Source organism: Podarcis filfolensis (assembly GCF_964270895.1).
Source record: "Podarcis filfolensis genome assembly, chromosome: 5".
In the NCBI taxonomy this organism is placed as follows: domain Eukaryota; kingdom Metazoa; phylum Chordata; class Lepidosauria; order Squamata; family Lacertidae; genus Podarcis; species Podarcis filfolensis.
In genome coordinates this window covers 63,032,253-63,049,450 of record NC_139608.1, presented here as the reverse complement: position 1 = coordinate 63,049,450, position 17,198 = coordinate 63,032,253, and the positions used below count along the sequence as shown (strand labels likewise).

Here is a 17,198-nt window from a genome sequence, read left to right as displayed (position 1 = left end):
ATCCAAGGTACGACTGTACATAAGAGACTGATACCATTTCTGTAAGACAAGCTTTACACGACACCTATACAGGCTGAGCATAAAATGGAAGGTTCAGGATGTTCTGCTCCAACATGTTCTGCTCCTGCATTAGTTTTCTGGGGTAGTCATCAAAGATTTCTGACAGAAAGCAAGCCTCTGTGCCTGTTTTTTAGACTCCATATCCAGGATTGCCGGTCTTTATTCTCTTCAACATAGAGAACCTTGATGATGTTGTCTCCAGGAAAGGGAGGGAAACGAAATACACCCTTCCAAGAGGATTTCCAACTACTAGCTATGTGCAGCAACACATCACCTGTGCTTCGCCATCTCTTTACTTACTGCAAGGGCCCATTTCCCCAGCAGAAGGACACCTGGCAACATAAACTGCTTTGTCTCTTTTAAAAACCTGTGTGTGTGTGTGTGTGTGTGTGTGTGTGTGTGTGTGTGTGTGTGTTCCCTCCCTGTAACTCTGGTCTCTTTTTACAACCAGAGTCCCAATATTTTTGGGTTGGGGGAGGGACCACAAAAACCCATTTAGTCCAACCCCAATCTCATTATGATATACTGTTTTAAGAACTGTGTATTGGTCATTAATCAAAATCCAATGCTTGTTTGCTCAGAAGTAAATGATTAATCCCATTGTGCCTAACTTTGAGGTAAGAATTTTGGATTGTATTGTCAATTTCTTCTCAGCATTCCTTCATGTATTAGCAACTTTCATAGCAGACGATGGTGTTTTTAGTGTGGCAGTGGTCAGGTGGCTCTTAACTTCAGCGTAGGTAATTCTGTGATAGTTTGTTCTTCACTCACGCCAAAGCAAGGCAAACTTTTTTTGCACAGATTGCTATGGATTCTGTTTCTCGATCTGCGCAGCTCTGATCGCTTTGACGCAAGGCTTCTTGTCAGCTGCAAGGCAGACTAATTTAGCTACAGAAGATGAGTCAACCTTTGTTTTGCTTTTTTTGCCTTTCTGGCTCTCATACAGCTTCTGACCACAGTTCAGCCGACAACACATTCTTGGAGGTAATTGCAGTCCTGTTAAAGGGAGTAAGGGAAGTTCTGTGGTTAGGCCACAGAAATGTGTCAGGAGATTATCTGCACACTTGCTTCTCAGAACAATCTCATTGACGCTTTAGGGGCTTCTGTATAATAATAATGTCTCACCTGCTCCAATTGAATCTATTCCCCTACTGGGCAAACTAGGCTAGATATGCTCTCCAAATCCCTAATGCACATTTGAAACACGTTTTCCCTCTCAAAGAATTCTAGGCACTGTAGTTTGTTACGGTTCACTTGTAATTTTTACTCTGTGAGAGGTGGACTACAGGTCCCAGAATTCCTTGAGGGAAAGACTCTGTTGCAAATGTGCTTTATAGGGTGTGCACAGCCCAAGTTTCTAGAGTTTGCCACATTTACACCTAGAACTTGCAGACTGCATATTGTTGTTGTTGTTGTTGTTATTAAACTGCACCGATTCAAGAATGATATGCACTGCAACAATACAAATGCATAACTTTAAGATACCTAGACATTGAGGGGGAAATTCATTTTATGCAAATACAGTGGTACCTTGGTTCTCAAACTTAATCCGTTCCGGAAGTCCGTTCCAAAGCATTCCAAAACCAAGGCATGCTCTCCCATAGAAAGTAATGCAAAATGGATTAATCCGTTCCAGACTTTTAAAAACAACCCCTAAAACAGCAATTTAACATGTATTTTACTGTCTAACGAGACCATTGATCTATAAAATTAAAGCAATAATCAATGTACTGTAAATAAGACAGTATTGTAGATGATAAAAATTAAAATTATTATTATTTTCTTACCTGCACTGATGATAGTCATTGTTTGGATGGGAAGCTTTTATCCATTTCCACAGTCACACAATCAGTAGCTGAACAGGGTTCCACACAGTCACAAAAACAAATTAACCGAAAAAGCCTCAAAAACAAAAATGCAAAATAAATAGCAAAAACAAAAGCACCAGACTTAATCTATTCCAGAAGTCCATTTGACTTCTGAAATGTTCAAAAACCAAGGTGCAGCTTCTGATTGGTGCAGGCACCCCGGAAACCATAGCCAACAGCCGCATTGGATGTTCGGCTTCCAAAAAACGTTCGAAAATTGGAACACCTACTTTCGGGTTGGCGTTTGGGAATCAAGGCATTTGAGAACCAAGGCATTTGAGAACCAAGGTACTACTGTACCATAAAAGTTCTTGGAGTGGGGCATACAGTGGAAAAGCCAAGGGAAAGCTCATTTACTACCATAACAGCCTTAGAGACCTAGAGCAAATAAAATCCATCCATAGTATTCACAACAAAGGGCATTACAACCTAAGATCTCAGAGCAAACATTCTCAACATGAGGGAAACTGGAAGACAATTTCAACGTGGGGAAAACAGATAGTGGGGAAAGAATGGAGCATCTTCCTCCCCACCATTCCTCTCCCAATTTCAGCCTCCCAATGCCACCTTTTATTTTTATTTTTTAATCAAAAGAATGCAGTTCACATCATATGTGGTTTCAGCCTCTGTCACTGGGGCTAAATAGTAACAATGGTGACGTCCCCCCTCCTTCCTTCCGCTAATGTTTTTAGATCCAGTGTTAGCAGTTTAGAATTTTGGCAAATTAGTTGAGTATGTAGGTGAAGAATGGGGGAAAGGCAACAATAATGCAACAGGCATAATCCTCCAACTCCTGCTCCATAAATTATACATTGACTTTGGGAAGTGAGTGCCATTCTTGCAGTCAAGTCAGTCTTTGATTTCATAAAGGCAGGTTTGTAAATCTCTTTGGAAATAGACGCAAGCTGTGTAAAGAAGCAAAAAAGCAAATTCTATGTGAATAAGTTTTCCAAGACCAGTTATATACAAAGATGCAGATGAAACGGAGCTTTTTGTTCGTATAGATTTCTGCTCATGCAGGCCTGCGCGTAGATTTAACATTTAATTATATGTCTTGCGGGGGGGGGGGGGGTAAAACCAGCCAAAAACTGTAATTAGATTCCATGTACTGCAGAGATATTTCTGGAGATAATCGTGTGGTGGGAGAAGAAGCAATTCATGCAAGGTCTCTGCCCAAATGTAGATTTATGAAACACAAACTGTAAGGGCAGAGGGACGTGTGTGCTATTTTCTGCCATCTGAATGTAATTTATATTCTTGTATGAATATTTTAATAGCATGCAAATATTGCACTCTAAACTGAAGCACCAAACAAATTCCCCAATAGAGCAACTGCCACAAATGATCACAACTTAATACTGCAGAATTAATATAGGACATGTTCTTTCTCCCATTATCAAGGAATAGGCTAATCTCCAATATCCTAAGCATTTCTGCTGACATATCTGTCTTGCAACATTCAACAGTGGGCTGTTTCTGTGGTGTGAGCATAGTATCGTGTTTTCTGGTGGCATGTACTGGAGGAGTCAAATGAGCTGTGCCCCTGGCATGTGTCTGTTCAGTTGTTTGATTATTAGACTGCAAACGTACAGGGTAAGAACCAAAGAAATGTTTGTCAAATTGTGGAGCCACATAACTCCATGGCAATCTGCTGCAATGCACTTTTATTTAAAAATCATGCGTACGATCGCTTCCTTGCAAGGTTCTTTACACACACACACACACACACACACACACACACACACTGTCCTTGTTCCAAATATAGGCTCGGTGTTGAGGGATACCTTTTCTCCTGCATGTGGCAGCCTCTTATGTGAATTGAATGATGGTAAACGACATCGCACCCTCTGCTCATGGTGCGATCCTTAAGATGGTCAATTTGCCATGAAAATGGAGCTCCCTGATTAAGGGCAGAAAACAGACACCACTAGCAGACGGGAATTGCAATTTACAACCCAACAGGGGGAGCTGTAGCAATGATGTAAAATTCTGAGCAACGACTTAAGCAAAGAATAATTGGGTCTAGTGCACAGGAGGAGGGCAGTGTTGGAACTCTTAATTCCGATCCTGGGGTGACGTGCGTGCCCTGCGACTGGGGCGGGGCCAGCCAGCCACGGGGGGCACTGCGGGGCCTCTGAGGAGTCTGCCTGCCTCCTCCCACTCAGCTGCCCTACAACTGAGGGGGAGGCAATGGGCGGGCTGTTTGGGGCAATGCAGAGCCTGTGGGCACTCAAGCCACCGCATCACTCCCAGGAGAGACACGTGCCTCGGGTGCACTGCAGGCCCCGCGGTGAGTCCTGCCCACCATTTTGTCACACACCCCCTCAGTAGGGACACCCGGGGCGGGCCGCACCTACCACACACCCCTTGCTACGCCCCTGTATAGGTCTCCTCTAAATCACGGATAATTTCTGTTGTTATATTGTATTTTATGTTGTGAACTGCCATGAGCTCTACAGATGAAGGGCAGTAGAAAATAGTAATAGCAATAGTAATAGTTAAGGTAAAGGTAAAGGACTGGACGATTAAGTCCAGTCAAAGGCAACTATGGGATGCAGTGCTCATCTCGCTTTTCAGGCCAAGGGAGCCGTGTTTGTCCACAGACAGCTTTCCGGGTCATGTGGCCAGCATGACTGAACCGCTTCTGGCACAAAGGGACACCATGGCGGAAACCAGAGTGCACAGAAATGCTGTTTACCTTCCCACTACAGTGGTACCTATTTATCTACTTGCACTGGTGTGCTTTTGAACTGCTACATTAGCAGGAGCTTGGACAGAGCAACAGGAGCTCACTCCGTCATGCAGATTCAAGCCGCCAACTTTCTGATCAGCAAGCCCAAGAGGCTCAGTGGTTTAGGCCACAGCGCCACCCGCTTCCCTTAATAATAGTAATAATAAGCCCCTCCCAACTGTCCCCCAGACAGCCGCTTGAGGCAGTTGCCTCACCAAGCCTCCTGGTTTTACTCCACATTTGTAAAATAACTGCAAGGAAGGAGAGAAAGACAGCATCAGTGAAGTGAACTTATATCTGTGTGTCTGACCCATGAGGAATCAGGAAGGCTGTCATCACTTTAAGCCTCAAGTTTTAGACCTGTTGGGTAAATTTCAGAGATAGGAACTCTTAGCTCATGCCACAGGAAAAGTTGCTGAGCTCATGAAACTCTAGAGATCTAATGAGCTCCTGCTCTTGACATTGTTTTCTACTTATAGTAACTGGATGGTGTCCAAGTGCCTTATCCCCTCTGCTGCTGCAATTCTATGCTCCACCAAGAACTTGGCTTGGAAGAGACTCTGCATTCCTTTCTGACTCCCCTCACAGACACTCAGCTCAGGGCTCAGAATAAATCCAGCAGCTATTAACACTTTGCAGTCTCTGTGTCTGCTTTCCCTCTTTTTAAAACAATCGTCTGTCAGCAGGGTGACCTGTGAGGGAAGCCTGTGCTCCCCTTGCTAGGTTGGGGTGAAGGCACTGCCAACTTCTTTCTCCAAAGTGCAAGAGAGTCTGGCCACTTGCTGTATTTTCCCTGGGATTGATTTAAAGTCCAGTTGCCTGCAGTAGCCCCCCATGAGATAGTTCCGGACTGAGAACCACCATTAAAACTGATATTTCCCCAGTGTTTTCATACAGTTGCATTTCATAAGCCTGAATGAAAGCATTAATACAACAATTGGTAATATGAATCACTTAGTTGGTGAAATCTATGAGTGTGTGTGTGTTCTTTATAAGATTTTAATCTAAGCTTTCCTCTCTAGCTGTATGCTCAGGTTTTTGGCTCTGAATTTAGATCATAATGTGGTATGAGTTATGGCTTTTTTTGTGTGTTTGTCCTTTTTATTATTGTTGATGGATGAATGTTTTTATATGCGTTGTTTTGGGGTGTTCTTTGTTTTAAGTCACTTTGAGACATTTCATAAAAAGTGAAGAATGAGTATAATAAATAATTCTTCGTTAAGTGAAGAAAGCCCTAAATGGTCATAGTAGTGAGAGAAGGGGCAGATGATCTGGATAGTTGTCCACGTTTTCCATTGGAGAGCTAAACAAATCTAACTGTGTACCGTACTGTAATAAAGAAAGGAAAGCTGGATATTCTTTTTTTTTTTTTTTTTTTTGACAAAATAGATTTGCCATGTCACAGAGAAGCTACAGTGCTAACTTCCTAGAGGGGAGGGAAGAACATCACAAAGATCTTTGAGGTCAGAATCCTTTGTATGTACTTGTCAAAGGATGCATACCTATGTAATGGAAAACTTTCTCACTGTCCACTGCAGAATGTTATCACTGTGAGAGTGTAAATGTGGAGATAAATGAGAGTAAATGCAGAGATGTGCATGGTATACACATTCCAAACACTTAGACAGGCTCTGATACATAGACTAATTTGGAAGCTCTCTCATGTTTTTCCTCTGCCATTGAACTGATATAGCCTGTCACACAGAGGGATGAATGAACGAAGGATGATATCATGATATCGTCCCTTTTCCCCCACCAGCCTTTTAGCACGTTGGTGTGAGAGACAAGAGTCCAACTGACCTGTGTCCGAACCCTGAGTGTGATGAGACCTCTGAAAAGAAGAAAGAGAACATCACCACAGGACTTAACCTATATTGGGACCCAAGGAATTTAACATCCTCTTACCATCAGCATAAGGGACCCTGGGGTTTCCCATAAGTCTGCTGTTATCTTCCTCTTCCTGAACCATTGTTGCTGTTTCAACTATATAAGTAGCCACACTTGGAGAATTCTAGCAAGCTGCTAGAATGTAGGATATCATTAAACAGCTTTAAAGAAAGATCACAGCAGATCACTGATATTTGGCTTCTGCAACAATGTGACACTGGAAAAACATGTCAAACTATTTCCCACCGCTGGGCAGCAGAGTTACAGTTTAGCCACATGTGTGATGGGGCAACACAGGGGATGAGGAATGGAGCTTTCTGTAGGTGGAACATGTTGAAAAGGGGGCTTGGTGTGAGAAGGTTGAAGAGTTCTTCTCCTTGCAGCTGCTGATGGTGTGGGAAGCATCTGAGATCCAGAAATTGCTGGCAAGGAAGAAAGGCAGAGTACTCAGGTCATTTTATGCTCAGCTTCGTTGGGACCTGCTGCCAGGAATATCACAAGGGGTATTTAAAGATACCATCCACCTACCATCCAAGTAGGAAAAACTTGTCATCATAAAGATCCTGGCCACCAGAGTCCTATCCCTTCTTACTCAGTAATGAACTTTGGAAAGGTCACACAAGCTTAATGGACAAGTTTTCTGCTGTGGGTGACTTTAGACAAATTCAGCTGACTCACAAGCTGAGACAGGGATCTAGACACCATGACACACACACCCTAGGCAAGGCTGCTGTAGTGCAGTCTACATGGGGCTGTCCCTTGGAGACTGCTCAGAAAGAGTCGTTCATTGAGAGCCAGTGTGGTGGAGTGGTTAAGAGCGGTAGACTCATAATCTGGGGAACCAGGTTTGCGTCTCCACTGGGTGACCTTCAGCTAGTCAAACTTCTCTGAAGTCTCTCAGCCCCACTCACCTCACAGAGTGTTTGTTGTGGGGGAGGAAGGGAAAGGAGAATGTTAGCCACTTTGAGACTCCTTCAGGTAGTGATAAAGTGGGATACCAAATCCAAACTCTTCATTCATTTTATTTGTATGCCACTTTTCCAAACACAAAAATCATGCTGAAAGAGCTCACAACAAAGAGTGCTTCCTTCACCTTCCATCTTCCCACTTCTGCTTCCAGTTTCTTTACACCTTCCAGGTCAAGGTCTGGGTATAGTTACACACAGCCCAGCAAGATTCTGGCAAATGAGCCTCATTTCTTCATTCAGATGCTTCTGTTGTGGTTCCTGTTCACTATTATTGCTACTCAGAGCAACATTTGGACGAGAAACAAAATATGAAGGACCTGACACCTAAAATGCCCACCCCTGGCCATTCCCCCCCTCCCAACACACACACACTTAAGTAGAATCATAGAATTGTAGAGTTGAAAGGGACCCTGGTGATCATCTAATCTAATCCCCTTGCAATGCAGGAATATCCAGTTATATCCATATGGGGATCGCATCTGCAACCTTGACGTTATCAATACCAGGCCCTAACCAACTGCGCAATCCAGGCCTCAAGGAGCAATACTGGTTTTAGCTAGGAAATATATATATATAATGTCCTAGATTATAGACTTCTCCTTGAAAGATTGTTTTTTTATCCCGATCCCGGACATCTCTCCTTGCAACTTAACTTTCGAGTCATTTGCTTAAGCCTTAAGACCACAGCTGCTTGCAATGCTAAGCATGCTTACTTGAAAGCAAGTTCCATCGCAATAAATGAGAGCAACTTCTGAGTCCAAAAGAAGCACACGCTCAACTGGGAAACGGTTCCTTTCCCCCCATTCCTGTTGGAAGCGAACAGATTGAATTGAGGAGGTGAGGTGAGTTATGCCTTTTCCTGCATGCCAGGCTTGACTCCAACCCCCTTGGATTTCTGCCTGCCATATTTTTACCCCGTTCTTCTCCCTCTCTCTGGCTATGTGCGCAATGCGGAGGAAGTGCCTGATGCTTGGCAATCAGCGTGGGAAGATTGGAACTGGTGGCGAGTTTTAATACAGCGCTGTGGAAACCATCCAGAGACTCTTGTCTACCGCTCCCCCATTGTTCTGTCTCATGCTACACACGTCACCAATTTATGAGGGTACAAAGACACTTAATTTAAGCCACGGCATGAATGAATTTCCCCGCTAAGGGAGAGAGGCCACGAGAGAAGGGGCAGGAAAAAAGAATGATTTGTGGCATCCAAAGTAGCTGCTGTGCAAAATCTCAAGGAAGGGAGCTTGAAAGCACTAGGCCAAGCCCTGCTGAGGGGGAGTGAAGGCTGAGCCCCACTGATTTTATAACGAATTACCCACAGGGACTAATTTTACCTCATGACTCAAACTGAATTGAACAAAAATAGGTAGCACCTAGGTTTTTATTAGGCGTTGAGGGTCAAAGATAATTTTAAATGCTTAAAGCTTAAATAGGAATAGGAAATAAAAGTAAATAGGTACCGTACTCCCACTGGATGTTTCTAAGTCTGTGGATATTTGGGGCTAATACTCCTAAAGCATTGTTTACTTCCTCTCTCCTCTCCTCCCGTTGCTCGGTCCCTGCTCCTGCCAACCTAGCAATTCAAAAGCACATCAAAGTGCAAGTAGATAAATAGGTACCGCTCCAGCGGGAAGGTAAACGGCGTTTCCGTGCACTGCTCTGGTTTGCCAGAAGTGGCTTAGTCATGCTGGCCACATGACCCGGAAGCTGTACTCCAGCTCCCTTGGCCAGTAAAGCGAGGTGAGCGCCACAACCCCAGAGTCTCCCCAACTGGACCTAACAGTCAGGGGTCCCTTTACCTTTAAATTTCACAGGGGTAATCCTATAAACAGGCTTTTCCCAGGAAAGGTTAACAGATAATGCATACCTAACTACTCTGCTCATCACCTTGTTAACAGACAGTTACCTTGAGCATCTGAAGAATTTTTCTTCACTATGCTTTTGTATACATTAATAGTGAAAAGCACTTGCTGATGGCCAGTTGTGTGTGTGAAACCATTTCTAAAAACTCAAGTATAGCAAAGCTGGGGCGGGTGGGAGAGGAATATCTATGTTTGTTCAATATAGTATGAGAAATGCAAACAGTACAAATCTCCCCCTTGTTAAAGGGAAAAAGGGAATCAGACTGTGGAGAGGAAAATCTGGAATGTATTTCTAAGGAGAGAAGATAATTTTACATAGGGAACAGTCACAGCAGGAGGATATATGGTATGAAGTATCAGCATTCAATGCTGCCCAAGTTTGGGGTGAAGTCTCTGAAATGCATCCTTGGGTCTACTATTTCCAGCTGTTTTCAATCAGCATAATTAACAACTAAGCCTATTCATCTGTTTAAAAAATTGCATGAACTGCTTGAATCTCATGTCGTTGCTGTCCCAAAGTGTGGCCCATGCACACAGTCCCTCCAACTTATGCAAAGCAGCAGAAAGAATTATCAGGAGGAAACAGACTCATAGAAGTCAGTGCCAGTCTTTGTTTGATTCTCCTCCAAAAGGTCTCTGCTTCAATGTAAGACTTGTCACAAGTTTATTTTAATACAGTGGTAAAGAGCCCTGCATTTCTGAAGCCACAAGGCATGCACAGACAAATAGCATAACTCTCCTCTCTTAAAAGCCAGCACAAAAATAAAATGAAAACTTTGAGAGGTTCTTTCTGTCTGAGAGGCACCCTCCGAGATGTTCTTATGGTTGTGTGATTTTTAAATCCATGAGAGCAATTTTGTTAATAGTTTTACCTTGAGGCATGAAAAGACATTTGGTAAACAAAAAGGCTTTGAACCAAAAGCTAAGACTTTGAGAGGAATTGTAAGGGCATTGCAGATAATGAAATGTCCTGACTGTTAACAACTTTCCACTGAAATGGGGAGGGGGGGATGCAGCAAAGGATAGCCTGGACTCTTTTAATCGTTTTTCCATGAAAATAACATGTTGCCTTTGTGCATTTAGAGCCTAACAAATAGAAAGCAACTTCTTCTTCTTCTTCTTCTTCTTCTTCTCATTCGCCGACAACCAATGTTACTGTGAAGGCAACAAGACATTTCACTTCTGTTTACTGGATTTGCTTACCAAATAATGTGAAATAATTCACTTCTGTTTACAGGATTTGCTTACCAAATAAACGCACATCAAGGGTTCACCCCATTCAAAAGTGAAGTTCATATTTTTGCATCTGATGATGGAGGTTGATTCTAGTCCACAAAATATTGTGTCATAATACATTTCTTAGGGTTGTAGCCAATGTTGTGTGTCGAGAGTTCCACTTGCACAACAGAACTTCTCCTTCTTCTCCTTTCCTTGCAGGTGCACAAAATTTGCTCCAGAGGATCTCTTGACCCTTTGGAACAGATTTGGGGGATGGGGAGAGAAGAGGGGAAGGAGAAGTTCTGTTGTGCAAGTTGAAGTCGCTGATATCAAAAAAGGTTGAGGCAAAAAACAGGGACGTATTTTCCCTTTCTCTCTTCTGACAGAGGTTATCCTACTGGGCGACCCAAACTGGGCCTAAACCCGATTGAAATGGATCTCAAAAAAAAGTAGCATATTTTTCCGTCTATAAGACGCTCCCATATATAAGACACCCCTTATTTTGGGGGACTCAGATTTAAGAAAATGGGGGAAGACACTATCCGTGTGTAAGACACCCCTTAATCTTTGACATTTAGGAAAAAAACCTAGTCTTATACGCGGAAAAATATGGTAAGTTTCCTCCAAGTGTGCCTGAATAAAGTGTTTTGGGGCCCAAAAAACCTACCCAGATCCTTTGCAACAGGGCTATATCTAACAGATAACTCTACATTATTATTTGGGGAAAAGGCTTGGTAGCCAAACATCTCAAGGCTAATCTACTCAAGCAAGATATTGTTTGCTTATCAATTATTGCAGTTGACTGAAGTTCCTAGTTATCAAATAACCTATATTAGTAATTTAAAAATCCAGGCGACATATGCCTAGTCATATAAGCAGAATGGAGGAGGGAAAACTGTATTAAAGCATGATCCAGCCTTTGTTTGCATTTGCAAAGGGCAGGGTGCAGAGATACTGATATATGCAAACAGAACGATTAATGTACCACCCACACTCAGATACCAGGGCACGCACACAATGCATGCCATTTCATTGATGCACCAGACATGCTACTGAACACCAGACTGTGAGACTCCCATAGGAGGGCACACACATACCTGCAGCCCTACAGCAGGGAATCCAATCTAGCAAGTTTGCTGACATGAGAAAGCATGGACATGGGGGATACTGGAGCTTGTGTTTGTGTGTGCCCTCTGTATAGCTTCTACCCAGCAGCCATCTTCATATGCAGCATCATAGATGGATAGACAGAACGTAAGAGCATGACAAAGTGAGAATGTGGGCAGGGGCAGAGGTAGGGGGTGTGGACCACCCTGGGTGTCTTCACTAAGGGGAGGTGACATTTGACAGCCGAGGGCGGGCATCGTGCCAAATGTCTGCCACTGGTGGCTCGCTCCTTGCATCCTCCATGCCCTGCCTCCCTTGGGAGCACACCCACCCTGGGCAGGGCGGGCATATGCTCTGCCGCTGAATGTGGGGAACTGTGGAAGAGATTATACTGCAGGCACAGCCAGGGGTGTTGACATATTGGAAGCTTTGTGGGTTAAACAGTAGCTTTTAACTGTTCTCTGCTCTTCAGCAGCACACACAGCCATTAGCTGATGATTAGGAGTTCTGGAAGAGGAAGGTCTTAGATATGGCCAGCAGCAGGTGGGAACATATCCCCTGGGGTTCTTGTTTGTTTGTTTGCCACCTGATTCTGCCAATGACTGAACAACCCAGTGAATCCCAGCTTTTACCTTTCCCTCAGCTAAGGCCATGCTATGATGTTCAAGTCCTTCCCAAGAAAGAGATTGCCACAATTATCAAAACACAATTTATTTTTTAAAGTGAACTGTTTACACAGTAGTGTGGTACAGTGGGGGGGCCAGGGGGAGAAGAGGCTTTTCCCTTTTTTGCGATACAAATTCCATGTCAGTACTGGTGGAACAAACAGAATAATGATGTGATTTGCATTTTCCATAGACACCACCACTACAAAACAGGTTAAGTGAACACAGAGATATGTACACACACTCCTATTCCGATTGGCTTTTTCGTATACAGTCCGTGCCAAAATTACACTATTATTTACAAAATGCTATATATCTGGGGAAGATTAAAGACTATAATCAGAAAGTCACAACAACAACAGCTTTCTGTGTCTGTAACAGCTGCAAAAAAAAATGAGGTATGAGAAAGTGTATAGAAAACTATTTCTATTTATGTGCAAGATGCATACTGTTATTTTAGACCAATTAGCTTGAGAAGTGCAGCTACATTATTACCCCTTCAATATGAAGGACTTTTAAATTGCTTAGCTTTATTTTACTGTTGTGAAGAGCTATTTCTTGGAGAAGAAAAATATTACTAAACTCTACAACAAGCAAGATAATAGGAGAGTTTGTCTCTACACTGAACAAGGCAAGTTGAGCAGCCAGTGTCTACAGGATTAAGGCATTTCATTCAGTCTCTCTTAAAAACAAAACCGTGCAATCACAGGAAACCCTGTGTGATTATTTTTGTTTTTTTAAGGCATAGCCTTTGTGTACATAGGATGAAGATCTACCTGTGAAGTGCGGTTGCAAAAATTAGCTTACTGTTTGGCAAGTTGAAAGACAAGATTCCCGAAATCAAGTCTACAGCTTTGCAGGGGCCTATTTACATGAACAGTTCCCCAGCCCCTTATGCTTTTCACACTTCCTCTCACCCCCTCCACACATATCTAAGCCTAATGGTCAGAAATTCAACAGATGCAGCTTTCCCCACTGCTGATGGGGAAAGTGCTGTCTGTTAGAAGTGCTGCCTGTCTGTACAGCTCTTACAAGGCACACTGCTTCCTGCTGTATGCTTTACTTTTGTCCCTACAGTACACCATACCCCTTTTCCTCTCTCTCTCTCTCCCTCCACTTCATTCCCACTTAAGAGGCCCCTTTTCACCACAATCCTAAATACCGAATTGTATTCTGGCCAAGACCAGCTTTGTCTTGACTCAGGCCTCAGGTTTGGCAGTTCCGCCTCTCTCACACAATCTCCGCTACAACTTAAAAAGTAGGCACGAGGTTTTTTTGTGTGGCTACCTCTGCAACATCCCCCCTCACACAATCACAGCTTCCCCAAAAGCCACCACACACACTATTACTTCTTCACAAACTTCTCTGCTGCCCCCTAGTTAAGGCAAGTGGACAGCAAGTTAATGGCATATCGATCTCTCGTTTTTTACATTAGGAGATGTTCTCACGGAAATTCATATTCTCTCTCCCTCCCCTCTGAAGTCCAAGATGTGACTGGTAGTTTTTTGTTTTTAAATGTAAATGCATAATGTTCACAGTCATTTTCCCTTTTAAAAAAAGTAGTCAGCCTACCCTTCTAGGTGGCTTGCTAATGCTTATTGGGAAGTTTAAAGTTAGGTGGCAACAGATGCCTCTGAGTTCTATTATCATTCACCAATATGGAGACAAGCTTTCAATCCTGCTCCAGCTTTGCCATTCAGGGAAGAGCCCACTGGCTACCCGAGGGCTACCCAGCTGTTCACAGCCTGCCTCGTGCCCTTTTCTTGCCGGTTTGAGAGTCATGCAGCCTTTCCTGGGAGACGGCACTTGGACTCCATCCGACTTCCATTCTGCATGGACAATCTTGTAGTTCTGTCCATCGTTATTGTCCCAGAATGTGTGCTTGTCGCTTTGGTAATACACGCAAAACTCAATGTTCTGCTCAGCGGCAATGACTGGAGGCAAGTCAATAGCAAAGGAGAAGGTATCGTTGTCAGAGTCTCCATACACGTTGTTCATGTAGACGCAATTTATGTCGGAATAGGTTTTCCACGAATCATAGGTGACCCGAATCCGCACCTTCTTCTCAAAACTCACATTTTTCACTTTCACAGTCCCCGAAACAGCCCTTTCTTGAAGGGTGCAGTTCTCAAGACACACAAAGTTCTTCTGTAAGTGGTTCCGGAAGTCCAAGTAATCCGCCGAAGGCTGAGCAAAACCCAGAATCAAGTTCTTTTCCTCATGTAGTTTTAAGCCAGCAGTTATGTCTTCAAGGTCTAGCAGGTCAAACTGAAGGTCCCACCCTGGATTCTCCTGAAACTCAGAGAAGACATGAATGGCGGTGAGAGAGAGACCTTTCGAGTCTGCAAAGACAACTCTCTTCTTGGCTCGTCCGGCAGAGCGCTTCCAGTCACTGTTTTGGGACTCAGTTTCACGTTTCACATTGAGGCACGGTCTGAGAGGCTTAAATCGATCCACAAAGTTCCTTCTCTGATATTCGTCAAGTGGGTTGAGAAAGCTCTTCACAGGTGGCGAACGAGCCAAGCATATTCTCATGGCCACATCTACAGGCATGATAGAACTGGATAGGGGCCTTGGGTCCAAGACTTCTATCATTCTGCAACATAAACAAAAATCAGTTAGCATTGCGTTTGTACTGGAGGACATGCGCTGGAGGGAAGCCTCTGCAAAAGGCTCCCTTTGCTTACACTCACCCTCGTTCATAATTCATCATTTGCTGGCTGGGAGGCTGTAAATAATTCAGTCACAAGCAGGATTAGCCAGAACAGTGACTGGCAGCCAGATGCGGAACTGATGAAATAATAACACCCTATTCAGAACACTTGGATGAATTCCACATGCCATTTTGAGTCAGCCACGTTTTTAAATTCATGTTTGCTTTGCACCTATGAAAGCTTTTTGTATTTGTTTTATCAATAAAGCTCAGAGCAGGAGGAGTGCGCAGAATAAGGTTCTTAGATTGTAGGTTCATACTTGGAAGGTAATCACGGCTCCCAATGCACAAGAAAAGGAAAGCATGCCTATCCTCTGTTAAAATTATAAAAAAGCATCTAAGTAACATTCATGAGAAATAATTCCTTTTTAAATCCCTTCTATGGAACCTCTTATGTACCATACAGACAATATTTTCATGATGTTTCCTACAACCCTATTTTTTTTAAAAAAAATATAGGTGGCATCCAACTTACAGCACAATCCTGACCCATGTCTACTCAGAAGCAAGTCTTATGAAATAAGTAAGGTTTGTTCCCAAGTGAGTGGTGCTATGACTGCAGCTTTAGCCATACTCAAGAGTAGATCCAGTGAGAGGAATCGTTTGTACTGGGTCTGCTCTGAATATGACTTAATCAGATACATCCCTATTCATCCATCTCTGAAGCAATTCAATAGTTAAATACATTAAGAGATCTCGTTAATTTCTCTGTGTACATTACATACAGGAAGCCAGCTATTCCCCCCCCCCCAGTACATTTCTTGTAGGCAACTATGGTTACTTATGACAGCCTTAAAGTAATGCAGAGGGTTATAAGAGGAATCACTTAAGACTACAATAGCTGGTGCCTGTGGCGTGAGAAGCCTTCTTTTACTGCAGCTTTCCCACAAGCTCAGAAGAGACCGTTTAGGCCTAAGCAAGTACAAATCAACTTTATGAGGAGTCCAGCGATGAGGCTATTGGAATTTTCTAGACTCCTGGGAGGAAGGTTTCAAAGCATAGCTATTTATGTGGCTTTTCATGAACACCACCCCTCTGTTGGCCGGGGGGGGGGCCATGACAGGATGACTCCCAATTCTGACAAGGTTGTAAGAAGCAGAAGAGAATGAGCCCACAGAGCAAAACCCCTTTCACGCAACCCCTTGTCTTTTCACTGCGTTTGCATGATTAGAAACGCGGGTATCTTTCCTGAAACCATTTTCTTGCAGAGCTAAGGGGAAGTTTCTGGTCGTTATGCTGAAACAAGCCCTTATTCTACACCAAGAGATTAACTCCAACAGACGAAGGATGATAGGAGCAAGTTGCTTTGCTGACAGAAAACACGCCAACACCTTCCTTAAGTAGGAGTTAGGTACAGGATCCGAAACCCCCTCCTGTAAAATGCGGCTTTCCAAAAACGCCTCGTCAGAGAACCTGCGCTAGGTTGCAGCCACAGCGCGACTCATGACGAAGCAAAAATAAAACACCCCGATCCTTCCCCTGCTTGCTCGGAAGCAAGTCCCGCCACGTTCAGCTCCGAAGCAAGTGGGTGCAGGATTGCAACCTTGCTGAAATCACCCCCGTTCATTCCTAGGCATGGCCTTTCCCCCCTGCAAAGGAACCCCTTTTTTTTACACACACACGCACACAACAGGCTCACCTGCGTTAAACAGAAGAAAGTGGACCCGAGGAGAAGCCCATAAATATGGAGGGACGGTCGTGCAAACGGCAATCGGGGCTTTTCCGCGCGGCTCGACGGAGGAGTAACTTCCGCACGAGGCTTCGGGACTTTTGCTCTCTCTCTGGCTTTAACTCACCCAGTGCGTCCCCCCGATCCTCGCCCGCAGACTCAGCACCCCGCCAGCCTCGCTGCTGCTGCTTATCAAACGCTGCGCCGTCTGCTCCACGTGAAAGCTCCGCGGAAGCCAATCGCGTCGCAGGCCAGGCGCCTGCCGAGCGAATCAGCGCCGGGCTGCCCGCGCTGGGGGAGGCGTGATAGCTCCGCTGCCAGGAGGTGCCGTGGGATGGGGGCGAAGCATGCGGCTCTGTTGACACAGCCTCCAGCGGGAAGACCCTCGGCTCAAGGTCAGCCCCTGCCGGCGACCCAGGAATTAAGGAACTTTTTACAAAATATATAAATAGG

General features: G+C 44.1%; 1 protein-coding gene and 1 long non-coding RNA gene across 3 annotated transcripts; one reads left to right on the top strand and one right to left on the bottom strand.

The window, feature by feature from the left end:
* Positions 1–687: 687 nt before the first annotated feature.
* On the top strand, positions 688–6,718 carry LOC310764019. Of its 2 annotated transcripts, XR_014548980.1 has the most exons (3): positions 688–1,053; positions 6,049–6,135; positions 6,419–6,718. It is a non-coding gene; the product is annotated as an uncharacterized lncRNA (long non-coding RNA). The 2 variants fall into 2 exon arrangements; XR_014548979.1 differs by lacking the exon at positions 6,049–6,135 and having other exon boundaries at positions 688–1,044.
* A 5,675-nt stretch (positions 6,719–12,393) lies between these two features.
* PPP1R3C (protein phosphatase 1 regulatory subunit 3C) lies at positions 12,394–16,983 on the bottom strand. The gene is made up of 2 exons (XM_083614243.1): positions 16,716–16,983; positions 12,394–14,959 (listed from the first exon to the last, which is right to left on the bottom strand). The coding sequence occupies exon 2, from the start codon at positions 14,956–14,958 to the stop codon at positions 14,014–14,016; it is 945 nt and encodes a 314-aa protein (XP_083470369.1). The 5' UTR covers position 14,959; positions 16,716–16,983; the 3' UTR covers positions 12,394–14,013.
* Between the last annotated feature and the right edge of the window lie 215 nt (positions 16,984–17,198).

Coding starts and splice junctions, on each gene's coding strand:
- PPP1R3C (XM_083614243.1), bottom strand. CDS start 14,958: ATGATAGAAGTCTTGGACCCAAGGCCCCTATCCAGTTCTATCATGCCT.